We start from the raw sequence: 25337 nt of genomic DNA, 5'->3' as shown, positions 1-25337 counted from the left end.
TAGCCAATGACATATGGCAACAAAGTAATGAACATATCCACGCATCATTTTGCATAAGGCATGGGCTTATTCACTGCACCATCTCCTTTAATCAAATGACAGATTGGCAAAAATATACCCAAATGTTGACCCCAAGTGTTTGAGATGCCACCAGTGTCCACTAGACCAGAATGCTACCACGACAAGGTTGCTAGCGCGCCGCCTTGTCCTCTTTCACTGGAAGCCTGCAAAGCCGCCCTGCTTTATGCAGTGGGTTAAGGAGGTGATGTCATCTCTGCCTCTGGAGAAGGCTTGGTACACTGTGCTTGGGTCCCAACAAAAGTTAGACTAAACCTGGTCCCCATTAATACAATATGATGAGAGCCTGTCTTTTACTTAGTGGAACTTGCATAGTTTTGCAAGCAGTCATGTCTGTTCTAGTGCCCATTTGTGCTGATAAGAATTTTTATATAAAACTTGTTTTTGTTTCTATTACTGTTTGTTTCTTTCCTATTTAACTTACTTTTATAGATGTCTTGGTGGTTTGGAGGGGGTGGTGGGTGGGTGGGTGGGTGGGTGGGTGGGTGGGTGATTGGGAAAATGAGGGGTTGGGGTTGTACGTTTTTGTGGTTACATCGAAAAATCTATTTTTTTTAAAAACAAATACACTTGTTACGATGTCAATAGAACTCGGTGCTTATTATCGAATGTATTAGGTTACGAAATCCGACTTTTTGGCTATAATGTTAATATGTTTGAGAAAGACCCCACTGAACAATTCAGAACAAGATTAATCATATTTATCTTGGTCAAATGTATTTCATAACATGAGGAAGTTCAATTTCATCACAAAATTGCAGAGAGGGGTGTGGTACCTAACTTGGGTTCCCGCTAACGACAGAAAGGATGACAGATTCATGAGAAACATTACAAAAAGGAAATTCCTCACGAGAGAGAAGAGAGAAGAGAGAGAGAAGAGAGAGAGGTGTGAAACCTCAGAGGGGTTGTGTTTAGTGGTTTCCGTTCCATAGCAGAGTTGGGATAACGAGCCGGTGAAGTGTGACGTGTCACAGCCATGTCCTGGAAAAACCCCAATCATATGGACCCCAGTGCCAATGGAAAAATTGATAGCAAAACACATTGGGTTGTCAACACCATTCTGTGTGTGTATGTACAGTATATATACACACACACCGTCTACAGTTGTCCCCAAAAGTTTTGAGAATGACACAAATATACATTTTCAAAGTTTGCTGCTTCAGTGTCTTTAGATTTTTTTGTCAAATGTTACTATGAAATACTGAAGTATAATTACAAGCATTTCATACGTGTCAAAGGCTATTAATGACAATTACATGAAGTTGATGCAAATAGTTAATATTTGCAGTGCTGACCATTCTTTTTCAAGACCTCTGCAAGCCGCCCTGGCATGCTGTCAATTAACTTCTGGGTCACATCCTGACTGATGGCAGTCCATTCTGCATAATCAATGCCTGGAGTTTGTCAGAATTTTTGGGGTTTTGTTTGTCCACCCGCCTCTTGAGGATTGACCACAAGTTCTCAATGGGATTAAGGTCTGGGGAGTTTCCTGGCTATGGACCCAAAATATTGATGTTTCGTTCCCAGAGCCACTTAGTTATCACTTTTGCCTTATGGCAAGGTGCTCCATCATGCTGGAAAAGGTATTGTTCGTCACCAAACTGTTCCTGGTCGGTTGGGAGAAGTTGCTCTCTCAGAGGATGTGTTGGTACCATTCTTTATTCATGGCTGTGTTCTTAGGCAAAATTGTGAGTGAGCCCACTCCCTTGGCTGAGAAGCAACCCCACACATGAATGGTCTCAGGATCCTTTATTGTTGGCATGACACAGGACTGATGGTAGAGCTCACCTTGTCTTCTCTGGACAAGCTTTTTTCCAGATGCCTCGAACAATCGGAAAGGGGATTAATCAGAGAAAATGACTTTACCCCAGTCCTCAGCAGTCCAATCCCTGTACCTTTTGCAGAATATGTCCATGTCCCTGTCCCTGATGTTTTTCCTGGCTTCTTTGCTGCCCTTCTTGACACCAGGCCATCCTCCAAAAGTCTTCGCCTCACTGTGCGTGCAGATGCACTCACACCAGCCTGCTGCCATTCCTGAGCAAGCTCTGTGCTGGTGGTGCCCCGATCCTGCAGCTGAATCAGCTTTAGGAGACAGTTCTGGCGCTTGCTGGACTTTCTTGGGCGCCCTGAAGCCGCCTTCACATCAATTGAACTGCTCTCCTTGAAGTTATTGATGATCCGATAAATGGTTGATTTAGGTGCAATCTTACTGGCAGCAATATCCTTGCCTGTGAAGCCCTTTTTGTGCAAAGCAATGATGACAACACGTGTTTCCTTGCAGGTGACCATGATTGACAGAGGAAGAACAAAGATTCCAAGGACCACCCTCCTTTTGAAGCTTCCAGTCTGTTATTCGAACTCAATCAGGCTGGAGTGATGGAGTGATCTCCAGCCTTGTCCTCGTCAACACCTGTGTTAACGAGAGAATCACTGACATGATATCAGCTGGTCCTTTTGTGGCAGGGCTGAAATGCAGTGGAATTTTTTGGGGGGAGGATTCAATTAATTTGCATGACAAAGAGGGACTTTGCAATTAATTGCAATTCATCTGATCACTCTGCATAACATTCTGGTGTATATGCAAATTGCCATTATACAAACTGAGGCAGCAGACGTGAAAATTTATATTTGTGTCATTCTCAACTTTTGGCCATGACTGTATATGTCTGTGAGTGAGTGAGTGATCAGAAAGAATATGTGCCTGAATGTTTGACCTCCGCTTTGCTGCTATGGATCCTCCAGTAGGGTGCTGCTGCCTGAGATGGAATACCACTCACTCAGTGCAAAGACTTGGATCAATCAAATGACTGGTTAGATGTAGGAACAAGGCACACATGAGAAATTAAAGCATCTGTCCTATGTTTAAAATAGCTAAATCAGGAGATTCCTTCTGAAAGCGAAGCCAGGAAACCACGTCTGATTACTAAGAGACTGCAGGCCGACAAACACTCGGCCAGCACATGTTCACAGTAAACAAACTATATCCGTATGTCAGTCAGTCGTTATGTTTCTATAAAAACAAATCCAAATGGTGCCAAATATTGTAAATTAGGCTACAATGACTACATAACATCAACAATGTTTTCAAAATATGCTCTCATAACCTAGGACTAGGCTATGATTAACGTTGATGACAGAATTATCACATTTGGTATGGAGAGGCACACCTCAACCCACAAAACAGGAGCCTGAACAGATTCTACCCCCAAGCCATGAGGCTGCTGAATATTTAGTTAAATAGCTACCCGGACAATCTGCATTGGACATTTTTGCGCTCACCTTTTTGACTCATCACATATGCTGCTGCTACTGTTTATTATCCATCTATCCTGCTGCCTTATATGTACATATGGTTGAAGTCAGAAGTGTACATACACATTCACCAAATACATATAGTTTGTTATCAAGAAATTTGTGGAGTGGTTGAAAAACTAGTTTTAATGACTCCGACCTAAGTGTATGTAAACTTCCTACTTCAACTGTATATACCTCAATTACTTTGTACCATTGCACATCGACTCTGTACTGGTATATAGCCAAATTATTATTATTTATTGTGTATATGATGTTACTTTTCTATTATTTCTCAGTTCTTTCTCTCTGCATTGTTGGGAAGGTCCCGTAAGTCAGCATTTCATTGTTAGTTTACACCTGTTAAGGAAGCATGTGACAAATAACATTTTATGTGAAAAAGGCTAGTAAACATTTACAGGGGCACACCACATTTTTACTGGGACCTAGGGCTAGGCTATAGAAAGATGCACAAACGTCAAGTGAAGTCCACTTTCTCGATTATACAGGTTGTAATTATAACAGAGGACAAAATTGACTGTGGTGCCACCTTCATCGTAAGTTGATCCTATATTTTCAAATGCAGGAAGAAAGGAGTAGGCCTAACACTCAGTAGTTTCTCTGAAAGATATGCAGCCAAGGTACACAGACACCATTGATGGAAGCTCCTCCTCCAATCATAACTCTACACACCTTAAATAATCATGGCATTGGCCTCCGCCATCTGACACAGGAGTGGCTGCTATGGTCACACACACACACTATTAGGTTGAATTTACAATGGTGTTTGTTCTTCACTGGTTGCCCTTTTCTTGTGGCAACAGGTCACAAATCTTGCTGCTGTGATGGCACACTGTGGTATTTCAACCAATAGATAGTTGTATTTATTAGGGATCCCAATTAGCTTCTGCTCCTGGTGGCCAAAAACACCAAAGCACCCACATTACATATAAAACATAAGATAAAACAGTGAACTATGTTTGTGCTGAATGACCTGAAGATAAAACAGTACATCATATAACATCCCTACACCACCACATGTCCACAACACAAAATGTTCAATAACACCATACAACAATATCACAATGTGTGCCTATGCATGTCTGCACCTTTGTGTGCGTCTCTTCACAGTACCGTTGTTCCATAAGGTGTATTTTTACCTGCTTTTTTGTTTTTAAATCTGATTCTACTACTTGCATCAGTTACCTGATGTGGAATAGAGTTCCATGTAGTCATGGCTCTATGTAGTACTGTGCGCCTCCCATAGTCTGTTCTGGACTTGGGGACTGTGAAGAGACCTCTGGTGGCATGTCTTGTGGGGTATGCATGGGTGTCTGAGCTGTGCGCTTGTATTTTAAAACTGACAACTCGGTACCTTCAGCTTGTCTCTCTTACAAAAACAAGTAATGGGGAAGTCAATCTCTCTTCCACTTTGAGCCATGAGAGATTGACATGCATGTCGTTAATGTTAGCTCTCTGTGTACTTTTAAGGGCCAGCTGTGCTGCCGTGTTCTGAGCTAACTGCAATTTTCCCAAGTCCCTCTTTGTGACATCTGACCACACTACTCAACAGTAGTCTAGGTGCGACAAAACCAGGGCCTGTAGGACCTGCCTTGTTGATAGTGTTGTTAAGAAAGCAGAGCAGCACTTTATTATGGACAGACTTCTCCCCTTCTTAGCTACTGTTGTATCAATATGTCTTGACCATGACAGTTTAAAATCCAGGGTTACACCAAACCGTTTAGTCACCTCAACTTTCGGAATTTCCACATTATTCATTACGAGACGTAGCTGAGGTTTAGGGTTTAGTGAATTATTTGACTCAAATACAATGCTTTTAGTTTTGGAAATAGGACTAACTTATTCCTTGCTACCTATTCCGAAACTAACTGCAGCGCTTTGTTAAATGTTGCAGTCATTTAAGTCGCTGTAGTAGCTGACGTGTATAGTGTTGAGTCATCCGCATACATAGACACACTGGCCTTACTCAAAGCCAGTGGCATGTCGTTAGTAAAGATTGAAAACAGCAAGGGGCCTAAACAGCTACCCTGGGGAATTCCTGATTCTACCTGGATTATGTTTGAGAGGCTTCCATTAAAGAAAACCCTCTGTGTTCTGTTAGACAAGTAACGATTTATCCACATTATAGCAGCGGGTGTAAGCCATAACACATACAATTATTGTGGGGGCTGTTATCGATCAGTCTGCTGCTGGAAAATGTATCAGCCAAAATTGTAAGTGCTGTGCTTGTTGAGTGTCCTTCCCTATAACTGTGCTGAAAGTCTGGTCAATTAGTTAAAACTGTGAAATAGCATTGTATCTGGTCAAACACCATTTTTTCCAGAAGTTTACTAAGGGTTGGTAACAGGCTGATTGGTCGCTTTGATTTGAGCCAGTAAAGGGGGCTTTACTATTCTTGGGTAGTGGAATGTCTATAGCTTCCCTCCAGGCCGGAGGGCACACACTTTCTACTAGACTTAAATGGAAGATGTGGCAAAAAGTAGTGGCAATATCGTCCGCTATTATCCTCAGTAATGTTGCATCCAGATTGTCAGACCCCAGTGGCTTGTCATTGCTGATTTGCAAAAAAACTTTTTTAACCTCTTTCACACTGACTTTTCAGAATTCAGAGGTACAATTATTGTCTTTCACAATTGGTCAGATATACTTGGATGTGTAATGTCAGCGTTTGTTGACATTAAAGTAGTTGGCAATATCAGTGGGTTTTGTGTTGAATGAGCCATCTGATTCAATGAATGATGGAGCTTAGTTGGCTTTTCCCCCCCAAAAATAATTTAAGCTTATTTATTTGTATTTAGTCACATGATTTATTAATTTGCAGTATGTTTGCCAATCAGTTGGGCTGCCACACTTATTTGCCATACATTTTGCCTCATCCCTCTCAACCATACAATTTTTCAATTCCTCATCAATCCAAAGGGTTTTAACAGTTTTTACAGTCATTTTCTTAATGAGTGGGTGCTTATTAGTATCTGGAATAAGCAATTTCATAAATGTGTCAAGTGCAGAGTCTGGTTGCTCCTCATTACACAACACAGACCAGCAAATATTTTTTACATTATCAACATATGAATCACTACAAAACCTATTGTATGACCACTTATACACTATATTAGGCCCAGCCTTTGGAACTTTGGTTTTCCTAGATATGGCTATTATATTGTGAGTGAACAGCTTGATGAGAGACAGTCAATATTAAATCACTCCAAAAATATAGTTCTCTGTTGATATCACATACAGTTGAAGTTGGAAGTTTACATACACCTTAGCAAAATAGATTTAAACTCAGTTTTTCAAAACTCCTGACATTTAATCCTAGTAATAATTGCCTGTTTTAGGTCAGTTAGGATGACCACTTTATTTTAAGAATGTAAAATGTCAGAATAATAGTAGAGAATAATTTATTTCAGCTTATTTCTTTCATCACATTCCCAGTGGGTCAGAAGTTTCGATACACTCAATTAGTATTTGGTAGCACTGCCTTTAAATTGTTTAACTTGGGTCAAACATTTCAGGTAGACTTCCACAAGCTTCCCACAATACATTGGGTGAATTTTGGCCCATTCCTCCTGACAGAGCTGGTGTAACTGAGTCAGGTTTGTAGGCCTCCTTGCTCGCACATGCTTTTTCAGTTCTGCCCACAAAATTGTCTGTGGGATTGAGGTCAGGGCTTTGTGATGGCCACTCCAATACCTTGACTTTGTTGTCCTTAAGCCATTTTGCCACAACTTTGAAAGTATTCTTGGGGTCATTGTCCATTTGAAAGGTCCATTTGCAACCAAGCTTTAACTTCCTGACTGATGTCTTGAGATGTTGCTTCAATATATCCAGATAATTTTCCCTCATGATGCCATATATTTTGTGAAGTGCACCAGTCCCTCCTGCAGCAAAGCACCCTCACAACATGATGCTGCCACCCCTGTGCTTCCCGGTTGGGATGGTGTTTTTTGGCTTGCAAGCCTCCCCCTTTTCATCAAAACAAAGGTCATTATGGCCAAACAGTTCTATTTTTGTTTCATCAGACCAGAAGACATTTCTCCATGTGTAGTTGCAAACCATAGTCTGGCTTTTTTATGGCGGTTTTGGAGCAGTGGCATCTTCCTTGCTGAGTGGCCTTTCAGGTAATGTCGATATATAGGACTTGTTTTACTGTGGATATAGATCCTTTTATACCTGTTTCCTCCAGCATCTTCACAAGGTCCTTCGCTGTTCTGGGATTGAGTTGCACTTTTCGCACCAAATATCTAGGAGACAGAACACGTCTCCTTCCTGAGTGGTATGACGGCTGCGTGGTCCCATGGTGTTTATATTTGTTTGTACAGATGAACGTGGTACGTTCAGGCATTTGGAAATGGCTCCCAAGGATGAACCGGACTTGTGGATGTCTACCGTGTTTTTTCTGAGGTCTTGGCTGATTTCTTTTGATTTTCCCATGATGTCAAGCACAGAAGCACTGAGTTTGAAGGTAGGCCTTCAAATACATCCACAGGTACACCTCCAATTGACTCAAATGATGTCAATTAGCCTAATCAGAAGCTTCTAAAGCCATGACATAATTTTCTGGAATTTTCCAAGCTGTTTAAAGGCACAGTCAACTTAGTGTATGTAAACTTCTGACCCACTGGAATTGTGATACAGTGAATTATAAGTGAAATAATCTGTCTGTAAACGATTGTTGGAAAATTACTTGTAGATGTCTTAACCGACTTGCCAAAACTGTAGTTTGTTAAGAAGAAATGTGTGGAGTGTTTGAAAAACTAAGTGTATGTAAACGTCCGACTTCAACAGTACATTATCAAGCATTTCACACATATTATCCAAATACTGACTGTTAGCACTTGGTGGTCTTATGTAGCTTCCCACAAGAATGGGCTTTCGGTGAGGCCGATTAACCTGTAGATATATTACTTCAACAGTATTTAACATTAGATCGTCTCTAGAATTTAACAGCTCTTTTTCTGGATTTTGATCATTAGCGGGTATCGGCCTAATTCTGCTCTTCATGCATTATTTGGTGTTTTACGTTGTACACAGATTCTATTTTTGCATGCAGTCTCAATTTGGTTTTTGTCCCATTTTGTTGGTTAGTGTTCTTGGTTAGTGAGCGGACCCCAGACCTCACAACCATAAAGGGCAATGTGTTCTATAACTTATTCAAGGATTTTTAGCCAGATCCTAATTTGTCTGTCGAAAGTTATGTTCCTTTTGATGGCATAGAAGGCCCTTCTTGTCTCTCAGATCGTTCACAGCTTTGTGGAAATTACCGGTGGCGCTGATGTTTATGCCAAGGTACAGTATGTATTTTTTTTGTGTGCTCTAGGGCATTGGTGTCTAGATGGAATTTGTATTCGTGGTCATTGTAACTGGACCTTTTTCGGTACACCATTTAATTTAGTCTTTCTGAGATTTACTGTCAGGGCCCAGGTCTGACAGAAACTGTGCAGAAGATCTAGGTACTGTTGTAAGGCCCTCCTTGGTTGGAAACAGAAGCACCAGATCATCAGCAAACAGTAAACATTGGACTTCAGATTCTAGTAAAGTGAGGCCGGGTGCTGCAGACTGTTCTAGTGTCCTTGCCAATTTGTTGAAATAAATGTTGAAGAGGGTGGGGCTTAAGCTGCATCCCTGTCTCACCCCCCGGCTCTTTGGGAAGAAATGTGTGTGTTTTTTGCCAATTCTAACGGCACGCTTGTTGTTTGTGTTAATGGATTTCATAATGTATGTTTTTCCCCCAATGCCACTTTCCATCAATTTGTATAGCAGACCCTCAAGCCAAATTTAGTCGAAAGCTTTTTTGATATCAACAAAGCATGAGAAGACTTTGCCTTGTTTGTCAATTAGGGTGTGCAGGGGTCTCTCTCTCTCCCTCCCTCTCCTCCTCAGGACAAAGAGGGTCAGAGCAAAGACCTAACGTACAGGCTAATATAGGGGAGACATATCATTCAGTGCAACACATGAAACAGTGGGTGAGTAGAGGGGAAAGGGACTTAGTTAGATAAATCAAGTAAGACAAAGCTTTTGTACAGTGATTTGTGTTTGGCTAAGGCTCAATATCAATATTGCTAAAGAAAAGAAATACGCAAGCGTGCACACACACACTTACTGTATAGGCCTAGCCCTCAATTTCAGAACTACTTATTATTTGAACAGCGATAATATTTAACTCTTTCAAATCTTTTTTCATTAATTAAACAAAGCCTTTCACAAGTGTGCACATTCATTGTGCAAATTGTTTACCATTTGATTCATAAATGTTTATCAATTCCCTACTAATATATATATATATATATATATATATATATATATATATATATATATATATATATATATATATATATATATATATATATATATATATATATATATATATATATATATATATATATATATAATATATATAATATATATAATATATATATAATATATATATATATATATATATATATATATAATATATATATATATATATATATATAATATATATATATATATATATATATATATATAATATATATAATATATATATATATAATATAATATATATAATATATATAATATATATATATATATATATATAAATATATATATATTATATATATATATATATATAATGGCTAGCTAGTTAGCAGTGGTGAGCACTAATAGCGTTTCAATCTGTGACGTCACTCGCTCTGAGACCTGAAGTAGTTGTTCCCCTTGCCCTGCAAGGGCTGCGGCTTTTGTGGAACGATGGGTAACGATGCTTCGAGGGTGGCTGTTGTCAATGTGTGCAGAGGGTCCCTAGTTTGAGCCCAGGTAGGGGCGAGGAGAGGTACGGAAGCAATACTGTTACATATGCACACTACCATTCAAAAGTTTGGGGTCACTTAGAAATGTCCTTGTTTTTGAAAGAAACACTTTTTTTTGTCCATTAAAATAATAATAAAATAAAACTGACCTTCTTTAGGCTAGTTGAGTATCTGGAGCATCAGCATTTGTGGGTTCGATTACAGGCTCAAAATGGCCAGAAACTAAGAACTTTCTTCTGAAACTTGTCAGTCTAGTCTTGTTCTGAGAAATGGAGGCTATTCCATGTGAGAAATTGCCAAGAAACTGAAGATCTCGTACAACGCTGTGTCCTACTCCCTTCACAGAACAGCGCAAACTAGCTCTAACCAGAATAGAAAGAGAAGTGGGAGGCCCCGGTGCACAACTGAGCAAGAGGACAAGTACATTAGAGTGTCTAGTTTGAGAAACAGACTTAATATTAGATTTTTATTGGATATGGCTTTTTCTTTGCAACTCTGCCTAGAAGACCAGCTTCCCAGGGGTCGCAACTTGTGAGGCTTCTGTTTCTCAAACTAGACACTAATGATTCGGTTTCTCAAAGGGAGGCTGTGTAGTCTTGCCCACTACTTGTGTCTGTTCCGATAGGACAGGTTTAGCCTAATATAGAGGCTATTTCTTTAGGGCCATTGCCCATGTATATTTTATAAATCTACTCGTTGTATATATGACGCCTTCACTGTTGGATCACCAAGACTTGTAAATAGATATACACTTTGAGAACTTCAACTTCAACCTTCCTTCCACTGATTCCTGGCCTTACGACTGCTACAACATTTGTAAACACTCGCTTACCAAGACAAATTGGGTCATTAGTTGGAATCACAGGCAGAAAACACATTAATATGCCAACTTTGTTTAGAGAGCGGTTGTCATCAGGACCTAAACATTTGCAGCTAGTAATAATAACTCAGCAGGAACAGGTAGGGTAAGTGGAGAGAGAACATGGAGGCATTCCTACTTTAACTGAGAAATGCGGAGGAAAGTCGGTGGTGGTGTGAAACAGGATAGTAGTCTATGAGAGATGTGCTATTGGAAGTAGAGACAAGGACACCATAGAGGGGGGGGGGCAGACATGCTCAGGGCCAGTAGATAGACTCACAAGGTCTTCTGGAAAGGCTATTTATGAAACTTTCCCAACATACGTCACAACTGACTTCTCTAAATTAAACAGGCAAATTTTGACTTAACACACAATTTTGCTCTCAGGAGTAAAGGCCAGCCTTAGTTTAGTTTCGATCATTAAGCTGTCAATCTTCAACAGCACCATGCTGAAGAGCTTAACATTATCCAGAACATCTGTTGACAGTCTGACGGGTATATTTCATTTCTAAATTGGCTTCTTTGTCAGTTGCTTACTGCCATTGTGTTTAAGCCTGCTTGGACGTGGCGTCACCTTGGATGACTGAGACGTTCTTGAGACCGGATGACAGGTCTCGCACAGTGTCCTACAGGACACGAACAACATGCAGAGTATACAACCATCACAGACACGTCCATATGGCATACCACAGCCCAGCGCTGTTCCAAAACCACCATTAGTCAGCACAACATTAAAGCCTAGATTTAGATTATCTCCGCTTCCATTAAGTCATCCTCATCCTGAAAACTCCACCCATCTGGGCTCCCATTCTCTTTTGACTGAGAGGAGCTTCTCCAAGTCATCCTTCAGAGCAAATATGTGAGCCGCAGGGCTCTGAAAATCAGTGAGGTGTGAACTTGTGACTGTATGGACACTTGCTGGTTAAACAGCTTTGAAAACAGAGATGGTGTTGACTAAAGAGGGGACGGCCGGGGTGTGGGATGTAAGAGTTTTCAAATGCAGCCTTCCGCCGCGGTCTTATCTTGAGACTTTTCATGCTCTGTGTATGGGGGTCCTTCGGGGGCTACAGTCTTGCCGGGCAAGAGCCCAAGTCTCTAATCAAATTGGCAACTCTGAAGCCTTGGGCTAAACATTCACATAGTTCAGGCCAGTACCTCTTTAGCACACAGTCTAGTTCCAAACACAGTCTGGGTTGATATGGCACGACTAATGGACAGCGCTAAGCACAAGTATTTATGCAAACAAGCAGAGCTGTCACAAGGCTTCTGTCACATTCAACATGGTGTTCCCTTGTGACAGCTGAACCGAGCCTACACCCAGAATGCAGCTAAATCCATATTAAAGAAGCTGTACATCAAGGGTCACGAGGTAATTTCTGAGCAATAGAGATGGTCATTTCTGTCCATTTTAGTATACACCTTCTGGCTCAGGAGCTCCCCCAGATGTAACATTTCTGTATAGCCTTTAAGTATAAAGTAGGCTACAGAAATGTTTTAAGGTAGACTAGATATGAGGAAGAAACGTACCTGTCTAAGTCCATTAGCTACTGAATTGCTCTTCTCACTCTAAATTCCCTGGAAAATCCCTAAACAACTTAGCTTCCGTTCTGTTCTCAGTAATAAGTAAATGTGGCTAAAGTAAATCCTTGTTGACCTGCTATCTCAAAATAACAACACAACACTGAATAAATCAGGTGGGCTGATTTATTTCCAGTTGTACAATCATCAGAATTGAAGTGCTTTGGCCATGTTTTAACGACCACCATGCTGGTCTTGATAAATCAATTAAATTTTTATTTTCACTGAATCTCCATTTGGGTATTGGTTGGACTACAATTATACAATTAGGGTGTAGAAATGTTATGCTCTTAGTGTAACCTTTATTTAACTAGGTAAGTCAGTTAAGAACAAATTCTTATTTACAAGGACAGCCTACTCCTTCCTCCCCGTCGGGGAATTGAACCCCGGTCTCCTGCATGCCCGCACAACACAGGGATTCTTTACCTTAACAGCCCAGTACTGTAGCCTTCTCCCGACTGTTCCGTTGTACAGCGCCATATTTTATGTTTCATCCTAACGGAAACCCAGAGGGTTTTTGGTTTTTCTTGGAATAGAAACACCATAATATTAATCAAATGAATTAAGAAAGATTTCTTAAAATCATTCACATATACTACGTTCTTACAAAAAAAAAGTGTAATTCTCTAGTACAGCCACTATTGAAGGCTATCAAATACTTCTCAAAGATGTCCTCTGGTGGTCAAACTAGCACTAACTAGCTTTAATGTTCACAATGGCTGACACTTAAATAACGTGCCAAAGAATTCTGCAGCACCATGCAAGCTGTGCTGCGTTAAGTACGCTGCAACTTTTAAAGGACAAACCACTGTACATCTGTGCACTGAATTAATCTTTACAAAAAAACGCAAAGGAGAAAAAGAATGAAGCATTGAACTTGTTTCTAGCTATGCAAACACCTTCACCATTATAATGAGCAAAGGCTGTAACACTGCAACCCCATAACATAACTCCATTGCCAGTGGCTCAGGGGGATAGAGCGTTGGTCTTCAACAATCACTTTCCCTGTGACAGCATTCCAGTTCCCAGTGATGTGCTTGGTGGCGAGCTTGTGCTGCTGCCTGTGCAGGCTGGACTGTGTTTCTCCACTGTATCCTAGAAAGTGGATATGGAGGCCCATTGACCAGGTTTGACTTTCAGTCATTGATGTTTGGGCATATTCAAAGTCCTTTGGGAGTTGTGCCAAAACCAGACCCCAACCTGTTTATCAGACAATATCCTCATACAACATCTTTTATGATACAATAGGCAATCGGTCATTCCAAATTCCAAGTCCACTGACTAGCCTCACTTGGATTGGCCTTTTGGTTATTCCCTTGGTTCTCCAGCTCTAGACCCATATTGATATCAGGACTTTCCAATATGTTCCCTTTCAAACAACAAACAAAAGCTGTATTGAGGAAACAAGAGCAACAGATGGGTGTGGATGGGAGGTCTGAGCCATGCTTTATAGTCAGGCGATAAGTCCATCACTGTCTCCCTCTATGTGTCTGGGACCAGTCTAATGGCTGGTTCATTGTCCAGACCTGGAAAGAAATGTCTTAGAGAAAACACACCGCCTCAACGAACCAGCAGGTTAGGGGATTTAGACGGGTCTGTCCCAGAGAAAAAAAAGCCAGAATGAACAGGCAGATGGAGATCTTGTGTGTGTGTGTATGTGTGTGAGACAGGGTAAAATGAGGCTGCTTGGCAGGTGCCACCGAGGTTGAGTTATTGGAGGGGAACAGGGTTGCACTTTCCCCGTCTGGCTGCTCCACTCCAGTCCATCAGTGGAATGTCTGGCGGCCGGCGATGCGTGCGGTCGCACCGCCACACCTGGAGACACCTGGCCACACCTGAGATACCTGTGACATCACACAGACAGTTCTGGGAGTTCTAGGGGCAGTTTAGAGCGGGAGATTGACAGGACCATCTGACCTGTGATAGAGCAAGAACAGAGCACTCTTTGTCCCATAGCCAATCATCAGTTTAACAGTGTCATGAAAGTGTATTGCCAGCTAACACCCGCCTGCATCTCACATTGGCCCTAAAAAAAACAAGTTTCTCTACTACTCATAATATAATGGCCTATGTCTTTGGAGGACAGTGTACACATTATACACAATCAGCCATGGCTACACAAGGCCCCCACATAGAGTTGTGACCGTCGGTCAAAAGTTTCCCAAACATGACAAAATACTTGGAGAGACACGCTCATTCTGTAGGTGAACAAGTCAGGGCTAGGCCCCATACTCCCACAAGCATCCAGTGGTGCCTTTCCAATTAGGACAGCATTATGTTATACCTTGGTCCAAGTACTACGGCCCAGACTGGAGCACATCCAATAGGGCGGCGCACAACTAGCCAATTGTCGTTAGGTTCGGGTTTTGGCCGGATTAGGCCGTCATTGTAAACAAGAATTTGTTCTTTAACTGACTTGCCTAGTTAAATAAAATACATTTAAAAAAAAAGTGGATTCACACAAAACCAAAAACTCTCAATCACTGGCTGGTCTTCCAACCAGCAACCCATAAAGAGTGCTCCAAAATCCAAAGTTACAGCTTTAGAAATGTTTCCATTACAGATTTGAAAGCTATTTAATGCCATCTGTATGTTTGTTTCTAAATGTATTTATTCTAAACTCGGTGAGAGGAAGATGCAAGGCTTGTGAAGAAGCTAACTATAGGGAGAGAAAGCCAATGTGTGCAGCAACCAAAGAACAGTTCGGTTCAGAATCATTCAGGCTAATAATGACTTCCATTTGTTAGAGACAGAGGGTTATGATAACCCAGCTCCATTGCCAGGGTCAGCCAGTTAGCATTCCAGCACATCCTCGTCGTCCAATCAGATACAGTGTTGTTCCACAGAGTTTTCACTAAGCCAAGAACACAGATTAATGGACGTCTGTTGTCTGATGGGCCATCTGCGATGTCATGTGGAGCCTGTGGTTACAAATGGAGCATCCAATTTGTGGTCTGGATCTTCAACACAATTTGTATTTTGGGCTGAAATGTTACGTAACACCAGCTATTTAAACCTCAATAAACTGCATATTACTTCTTAATTAAGGGATCTCCAGCCAGACTGAACTCTGAACCATTCCACACAATTTTTGTGAAATTGAATACCAATCCATTATGAACAGCAGAACATCTTCTGTGCATGATAGGGGTCTTCTGAGGAGAGCCATATTCCTTAACATCCAGAGATGTCAGAGGACTGTCCCAGGTCAAGGTCTTCATTGACGCTAATGAATGCTAAGGGCCAAGTGTCCATCCATACCATGACCACACTCAGCACAGGGTTAGCTTAGTTAGCACACAAAGACACACTGAATGGGCATCTGTTGGATCACCTGCGCTCCACTACCTCAGTGTTTGAAGTAAAACACCATCCCTGATAGGATGCTCAGAGAGCGTATTTCACTTCTTGTTTTTCATGTCAGCGTTTCGTGACATGCCGGCCTGCCCAGCAAGCGTCTGAGGGCTGCAGTGTGGCCTGGGAGCCTGAGATTCACACAGGCAGCTCATTAATACCTGATCAACCCAGAGAGACAGAGGACGTCTGTGGAGTCCGGCCAGCTCTCTCTTCCTCCCCACAGAGACCCCCTTTCTCTGCCTCCCTCCCCACTTTGTTTCTTTATTGCGTGGTGTGCACATAGAAAACACACCTATAATATCCTGTTCCACCTTTTCAGAGAGGCGGAGTGAGTGTGGAGCGAGAAAGGAGGGGTACGAGGTGAAGGGAGAGTGAGTGGAGGAGGATGAAAATGAAATTGACTCTTGCAAATGTGAGGACACGCCACTTTTAGCAACCTCTGTCCCTCAGCATTAATTAGTGTGTTGTCCCGCTCACTGGCTCCTGTCTGAGGCTGAAGTGGATCAGGTGAGGGAGGCAAACACATATCCCCAGGGTGTGCTGAACCCAGGAGAGGGCAACAATGTCCCACTGCTGGGCCCACAGAAGGCTGCCTGTTGTTGAGAAGCAGAACATAATTTAGCAGTCATTTCTTACCTTCTCCTCTAATTTCCTCCTGCTGGTTCATGGACAAGGTCGACAGTGAATGGTTCACTCCGCCGCATAAAAAGCCTTTTTCTCCTCAGAGGAGAAAAACGTTATTCTTACCTGTGTGCTTGTGTGTTTAAGTGTGTATGCCTACGTCTGTTTCGACCGGACTTATGAGGGTATCAGGTAGCTCACACCAAGCCTAAACTGGTGCATTCAAGAAAGCAATCTCAGTGTCTTTGCACTCAGTGCTTATGCGTCATTGCCTGCTGGCGGTCAAAAGTAATTGTGGTTTAGCCCTACTTATATAAAAAGAAACGTTCTTTACAGTTTTCCCCAATTGTTTACACACTAAAATTGGATCTTGAAACGCAAATCACCGAAACCTGAAACTCATGTACCAAATCCCTACACCAAGTCTGCAAAATTGCAAGAACAATTCCTGCTTTACACTCGGTTTTCAAACCTATATCACACTTTTTGCGAAACACCGTTCCCTACATTAGGCACAACATTCAAAATTAAAATCTCTTTAATCCCATTGGAAAGCAACGCCAACCACAATGCCAAGTTCTAAACACCAATTGGCAACACCCACTCCTCACAGGTGTAAGCACTAGTTGCTGAATTGTTCACTTAAAAATCAGAGCTTTAAGCACTATAAAAGGCCACAGATGAGCTCTCCTGTTCTGGAGGGAAATGGAAGTCAATGGTGAAGCAAGAGCTAGGCGTGAAGGAGTGAGAGGAAGAGGAGTGAGAGGAAGAGGAGAAAGAGGAGGACGAGGAAGGAGAGTTGTCTCAGATGAGATCAGGTCCACATTGGTTGACCATGTGCTCAACCATGGATTGAGTATGAGGGAGGCTGGGCAGAGAGTTCAGCCCAACCGGAGCCGCTACACGGTTGCATACATCATCCGTACATTCAGCAATGAGAACCGATAAGTTACGTACCATCTACACTATGCTCTTTGTGTATGTATACTATAGTATACTGCAGTCTGACATATGAGTAGGCCTATGCTACTCAGTGATTGTTGGCCAATGTTATAGTAATGTAATTTCATATTGAAAGAAAATTTATTATTTTAGCTTACTGTAACCAATCATATCTTATTTGTGGATCTTCTACAGAACTGACATGGCCAGGCCATGGTGAAAGATACCGGCTGTTCACACCAGAACAGGAGACCGCTATTGTGAACATGGTGGTGGCAAACAATACCATTACACTATGAGAAATTCAGAACCACATAATTGCAGACAACACAATATTCAATAACATTCACCAGGTAGGCTTGTCTATATTGGACCGTGTATTACAGCGCAACCGAAGCCGGATGAAACAGGTCTACAGGGTGCCATTTGAGCGAAACTCAGAGAGTTAAAGAACAGCGTTATGAATATGTGCAAGTAAATACTAGACTGTGAATTTACTATCATATCAGCACTGTAGACACATTACAGTACTGTAATCCAGTGTATTGTGCCTCACCATATTGACTGCTCTAGGTCTATGTGATCGCCAATGTCTATTTCAGAGAGTCTTGGAGCTGGATGCCGCTGCAATTCAGCACATTTATATTTACATTGATGAGGCTTCAACCTAGCCAAAAGAAGGTGACTGGGACGGAACGTTATTGGCCACTGTGCCATTGTGAATGTCCCTGGACAGCATGGAGGGAATATCACCATGTAAACAGCCGTTAGCCAGCAAGGAGTCCTCCATCCCCATGTCAACCTTGGTCCCTACAACGCCGCCCTTCTCATCACATTCCTGGATACACTACATGGCATCCTTATTCCAGCCGAGCTGAGGGGTGGACCAGAGCAGCCCAGGTATGTTGTCATCTGGGACAGCGTGAGTTTCCACCGAGCTGCTCTGGTCCGCAACTGGTTCATCGACCACCCACAATTTATTGTTCTATACCTCCCACCATATTCCCCATTCCTAAACCACAAGTTTAGGACTTTTGTTTTTTTAGTTTCCCCTCGCACGCATGCCTCTTCTCCAGGCAATGGAGGATGCATGTGGTGAAGTTGATGTGGGGGCTTTCGGCGGCTGGATCCGTCACTCCAGAAGATTCTTTCCCCGCTGTTTAGCCAGGGAGAACATCGCTTGTGATGTAGATGAGGTACTGTGGTCAGACCAAAATAAGAGGCAGGATGCAGCCTGAAGTCTTTTTTCTTACATTTTGCATGTGTTTTCATCTTTTTCTGTTTAGAGTTCTGAAAGAATGAGCCATTTAAAAATGAATACAAAAAAAATTGTACAAAAAACCCTTTATCTTACTGTATGTTTTTCCTGGTTTTCTCCTGTTGTGTATGGAAAGTGTTCAAATTTTTTGGAAATAAATTACAATGTTTTTGTTACTGTATTGCATTTGTGTGTGTTTATGTATATTTGAGTAGGTATACATTACTGTAACAATATTTTACAACTGGCTCCAGTGTAACAATGAAAAGCCATAAATCTACTGATGGGAAATTCATAGAAGTGTTTTGTGTTGAGCACATCAGTGTGTTGTTGGTTGGTAGACAGATCTATTCATATGACGTGTGTTATTTTGATGCAACAAAAAATATTTTGGAAAGAGAACAGTTTTGAATGCAGTGTTTGCTTTTGCTAGAGATATGTAGAGTTTTGTGTTTAGAGTTTTGGGGAAATGGCCCAAAGATTCAGCACGTGAGTAAACAATTGTGGAAAACTGTAAAAGCAAGTAGCCTAAACCTATTCATATAGCCTCTCTTTTAAATCTTGGGTTATTATAAATTAACAAAGAGAGAAACCCATTGTAGCCTTCTTTGACCGATGCAAATAGACCTGCCAATGTTTTACTCACACTGACTATTAAGCCTGTACTTTGGTCTTGAATTAGGCTTAACTTAACGTTTTCCAAACGAAGCACGTTTACTACAGAAGGAGAGTTAAATAAATAGGTTGCTGCACTCAGTCTCCAATGACTCCCAAATGAAAGCAGTTTGAAAGAAGGGTTTCTTACCCCAGTCTTCTCCAAAACAAAGCAATAACACATGCTCTAGCTAGCTCATTACGATGGAAGACATGTAAGTAACATGAAAAGCCTCACCATAAAACATGAAGGACTGTGGGTCTTGTAACATTCACTCTTCATACTCTGACAGAGAGAGATGAGCATAGAAATATAATGGGTAGACCAGCCAGGGTCTCAGATAGCTCATAGCCATGTGACCAAATCCAAAATGACCATCCAAATAAAATATTGTTGTGCTGACAAGTGTCTCTGTGGTTTGCACCTAGTGAAGCATGCTTGAGAAGTTGTGCAACTCAAATAAAAATCTCAGGCATTCCTTCTGGAATTTCAACATTCAATGCCATTCCAGAATCAAATTCACTGTGTTTGTCTGACCAATCAACTTGTCAAATTCCCTGTCCAATTTCAAATTCAAGCTTGCATTGGAGTGCCCAATCACAAATGAAAGACCATTTGAGGTACACTAAACACAAATCAGTAGACCAATCATGTTTCACCATACACTAACAGCCTAGTTGTCCAATCTGAGACCTCTACAGCTCTCTTGTACAGACGGTCCATTCACACCACTGAGGTTCAAACTGGGAAGTGCGGCAGGTAGCCTAGCTGGTAAGAGCATAACTCAAAGGTCGCTGGCTTGAATCCCTGAGCCGACTAGATCGATGTGCCCTTGAGCAAGGCACTTAACTCTAGTTGCTCCTGTATGTCTCTCTGGATAAGAGTGTCTACTAAGTGGATTAAATGTTAATTTAATTTAAACAACCAGTTTACTAGATGTAAACAAACAATTTAGACAGGGTTCAGAGCTGACATGACCAACTTGAGTCAAAACAGCAGAAGCAAGAATCTGGCTAAAGCTTTTAGTCCATCAATGACTGGGGATTAGAGGCAGATTCAGTGCTCCCAGTGACCAAAATGACATGGGTTTTGTCAAGGGCAGCCTACTTCTTATTGGATTAACAAACTGAGGTATGGAATTGTACAACACAAGGCAAAGCCTAACCATACTCCAACTGCAGCCAGCCACATTCACAGTGTAAAAAAAAGACATCACTCAAAACCATAATGTGGTAGGACACATGAAAAATGTGACCTAATTTGCCATCATATTACACACACACATGCCCGCTCACAAACACCTGTGCATGCACTCCTTGTGTGAGAGCTGGTCTTAGAGGAGTGGACTCATTAACCTTCCTGACAAACTGGGCTCAGTGTAAGCAGTGGGGCCTTGGGCCCCCCTCCAGGAAACAGGATGTTTGAACGGCACTGACTGGCTTATCAGCAGCTAGGTAGGTACAAGGACCCTGACAGCCATTTCAACAGTAGTAAATGCCACTCTTTATCAGATAAGGGAGAGCTTTCACCCAAAGACTTCCGCTGCTGAATGGCGTCATGTCGTGCTTCAAGGTAATCAGAGAGGACATTCGAGACCAAGGGTGGGGAATATAGCAGGGTCATTCAATTTTCTCTTACCTAATTTCTAAAATGTCATCTATTGAAATGAAATAACACTCTAATATCTACATGTATTGTGTTAGCTTAAATACAAGCTAAGTATCCTAATTAGCAGTTGAATGGCAAGTACTCAACTAAAGCTTACAAGTGACCTCCAAGTCCTTGTTCTTCTCTTTTACAGCGTCAAATGAAACATACTGTATGACACCAGCCCAAATCAGCCTGGTCTCATAGACTAGAAGTAACATAGTAAATGTATATTCGGGACACTCAATTTAGTATGATACTGTATGTTATGTTTGGTATGGTTACATAAGACAGATGGTTAACTAAGGCAAAAACGAAAGTTGGGTGGTTGGTCTGCCCTGTAACGCCAACGTCTAGCAACCAAAAGGTTGCGAGTTCGAATTCCATCACGGCCAACCTTGAGCATTTTAGCTAATTAGCAACTGTTCAACGACTTACCACTTTTTAGCTACTTGGCAACTACTTAGCGTGTCAGCTAGCCCTTCCCTTAACCTGAACCCTTTTACCTAACCCTTCCCTTTTAACCTAACTCCTAAACTTAACCCTAACCCCTAACGTAGCTAACATTAGCCAGCTAGCTAGAATTTGTAAACATATAGTAAGTTCTGCAAACGTGTAATATACTGTATAATACGAATTGTAATCGTGATGACCTGATCAGGACCATGGACAAGGATAGTAGGCTGTCACTCTCCCCCAGGTTGACCAACAACATGTAGCCTCACTAGCCTGTAACCGTAAATTTGTAGGGGAGGCAGGGCTTGTTTGACAAAAGAAAACGCTCGAAAGCTCCCTCCGTTACCAAACTCAGACTGACACAATGACTATGCTTTGTTGCCTAGCAAAGCTACCTCCTGACAGCTTTTAGCTAATTTCGTTCAACCGTTTTGCCAGCCTCTCTGTGCTATTTTGAAAACACGTTCCTAACGTGGCAGCCTGTGACAACAACAACAAAAAAACTGGAAGAGTTTTCGAAGTCTGACAAGCAAGTCGAGAGGGGACCCATGCTTCGTTCCACTCGTGTAATTGCGAAGGTTAGCAGCTGACCGACTTTTAGTTATTCCACTTACTTACCAAATGAAAATAATATATTGTTCGCGCGTTAATGTTAAACGCACAAGTTTCAATCATCCACAGAAGGCTGACAGTGGGCCGTCATGTAATATTTGAAAAGCTGCATTTGTGTAATAGGTATTACGAGGGGAGGATGGGCTTTCGCGTCATGTCTTGTAGCTAAGTGCTACTGGGAAGAAAAAAAACAGCAAAGGCGAGAGTGGTACAACTTCATGTAACCCGCTCCGAGGGGCACTGGGCTCCTTTAAATCTAAATATAGCCTGATCTGAAGCTGATACTCCTAACCATGTAGACCAAAGCTAACACTTCGTTTAGAAAAGAAACGTCAACACAAAAAGCACTTGTTTTGGTTACCTTGTTCAGGTAGGGGTTACGTGTAACGTCATATCCCCTCTTCTTCGTGTAAACAAACATTTTACTTTGGTCTTCGGATTTATGCATCTCACTCTCGACCGATTCCCGTTTGACTAAACCGTGTGCCATGTTGCCTCCCTCTTTAAATAGCGTACAGTAACCTTGAACTCTGTTGTGAACCCAAGTCAACAAGTGGATGCGCCGGTGAATGCTCTCTTGGGCACATTGACAGCTCTCCCAGTGACAACACAGAGCGATGAGCATGAGCGCAACGGATCAGTCTACCTACAGTGAGGAATGAAGTTAGGCTACATGAATTAACAACACTACTATTTTATTGCTTGGATATGATAATACATCTATTTAATTGTATTTAATAAATGTCAAATGTGTGTGGTAATATTTTTATGAAGAATAATTCATTTTATATTCCATCCTGAAAAGAGCTAGGGGCTGTTATTAATAATTTAATTTGAGTGAATATTGGCATTTATCCCTTACAGTAGGAGCACTTTTAAAAATGATGGGCCGTGAAATCTTCAATAGCCATATAGGTTTATGGCCAACCTTGAGTACACACACACGTGTTGTTGATAAGGAGTGAAGGCAAGGCTGTGTCAAAGTAGCTACCCTTTGCCTTGATGACAGCTTTGCACACTCAACCAGCTTCATGAGGTAGTCACCTGGAATGCATTTCAATTATCAAGTGTGCCTTTTTAAATGTTAATTTGTGGAATTTCTTTCCTTCTTAATGCGAGCCAATCAGTTTGAGCCAATCAGTTGTTTTGTGACAAGATAGGGGTTGTATAGCCCTATTTGGTAAAATACCAAGTGCACATTATGGCAAGAACAGTTCAAATAACCAAAGAGAAACGAGAGTCCATCATCACTTTAAGACATGAAGGTCAGTCAGTGCGGGAAATGTAAATAACTTTGAATGTTTCATCAAGTGCAGTTGCAAAAACCATCAAGCCCTACGATGGAACTGGCTCTCGTGAGGACTGCCACAGGAAAGGATGACCCAGAGTTACCTCTGCTGCAGAGGATAAGTTCATTAGAGTTACCAGCCTCAGAAATCAGCAATTATCTGCACCTCACAGAGTTCAAGTAACAGACACATCTCAACATCAACTGTTCAGAGGAGACTGCGTGAATCTGGCCTTGATGGTTGAATTCCTGCAAAGAAACAACTAATAAAGGACACAAATAAGAAGAGACTTGCTTGGGCCAAGAAACACGAGCAACAGACATTAGACTGGTGGAAATCTGTCCTTTGGTCTGATGAGTCCAAATTTGAGATTTTTGGTTCCAACCGCCGTGTCTTTGTGAGATGCAGAGTAGGTGAACAGATGATCTCCGTATGTGTGGTTCCCACCGTGAAGCATGGAGGAGGAGGTGTGATGGTGCTTTGCTGGTGACACTGTCTGTGATTTATTTAAAATTCAAGGCACACTTCACCAGCATGGCTACCACAGTATCCGGCAGCAATACGCCATCCCATCTGGTTTGCACTTAGTGGGATAATCATTTGTTTTTCAACAGGACAATGACCCAGGAAGGAGAGTGATGGAGTGCTGCATCAGATGATCTGGCCTCCAAAATCACCCAACCACAACCCAATTGAGATGGTTTGGGATGAGTTGGACCGCAGAGTGAAGGAAAAGCAGCCAACAAGTGCTCAGCGTATGTGGGAACTCCTTCAAAACTGTTGGAAAAGCATTCCAGGTGATGCTGGTTGAGAGAATGCCAAAAATGTGCAATGTATAATATAGTATAAATAAGGAAAAACCCTTGAATGAGTAGGTTTGTCCAAACTTTTGACCGGTACTATATATACTGGAATTTAAATGCAATTCATCCCGACCTTGTTTCTTAAAAAAAAGAATATATATATATATAAAAGAAACAGGGTTGGGATGAATTCATTTAAATTCCAGTACCTTTTAAAAATGTTACCTTTATTTAACTAGGCAAGTCAGTTAAGAACAAATTCTTATTTTCAATTACGGCCTAGGAACAGTGGGTTAACTGCCTGTTCAGGGGCAGAACGACTTCCTGAATTGACTGGAATTGTCACGCCTGCTCCCGCTCCCCTGTCCGTTTTCCATTAAATGTTCACTGTTTCTGGTAAGAAATCAAGGTTAAAAAAACCTCAAAACTGCATTCACATTGTTACAATGGGGAGAACAAGTATTTGATACACTGCCGATTTTGCAGGTTTTCCTACTTACAAAGCATGTAGAGGTCTGTAGTTTTTATCATAGGTACACTTCAACTGTGAGAGACGGAATCTAAAACAAAAATCCAGAAAATCACATTGTATGATTTTTAAGTAATTAATTTGCATTTTATTGCATGACATAAGTATTTGATCACCTACCAACCAGTAAGAATTCCGGCTCTCACAGATATGTTAGTTTTTCTTTAAGAAGCCCTCCAGTTCCCCACTCATTACCTGTATTAACTGCACCTGTTTGAACTCGTTACCTGTATAAAAGACACCTGTCCACACACTCAAACAGACTCCAACCTCTCCACAATGGCCAAGACCTGAGAGCTGTGTAAGGACATCAGAGATAAAATTGTAGACCTGCACAAGGCTGGGATGGGCTACAGGACAATAGGCAAGCAGCTTGGTGAGAAGGCAACAACTGTTGGCGCAATTATTAGAAAATGGAAGAAGTTCAAGATGATGGTCAATCACCCTCGGTCTGGGCTCTATGCAAGATCTCACCTCGTGGTGCATCAATGATCATGAGGAAGGTGAGGGATCAGCCCAGAACTACACGGCAGGACCTGGTAAATGACCTGAA

The 25337-nt window shown here is 41.6% G+C and overlaps 1 protein-coding gene across 1 annotated transcript in view; it reads right to left on the bottom strand.

Annotated features, from left to right (window-relative positions):
• me1 (malic enzyme 1, NADP(+)-dependent, cytosolic) overlaps nucleotides 1-22761 on the bottom strand; it is a 115397-nt gene extending 92636 nt beyond the window's left edge. The window contains exon 1 of the mRNA XM_020452543.2: nucleotides 22525-22761. Coding sequence (XP_020308132.1) covers nucleotides 22525-22653 — 129 coding nt within the window. The 5' untranslated portion in view covers nucleotides 22654-22761. The remainder of the gene's footprint in view (nucleotides 1-22524) is intronic.
• Nucleotides 22762-25337: the final 2576 nt, after the last annotated feature.

The sequence above is a fragment of the Oncorhynchus kisutch genome, linkage group LG2, assembly GCF_002021735.2.
Source record: "Oncorhynchus kisutch isolate 150728-3 linkage group LG2, Okis_V2, whole genome shotgun sequence".
NCBI lineage: Eukaryota > Metazoa > Chordata > Actinopteri > Salmoniformes > Salmonidae > Oncorhynchus > Oncorhynchus kisutch.
The sequence above is the reverse complement of the archived record's forward strand: the minus strand, read 5'-3'. Positions and strand labels throughout refer to the sequence as shown.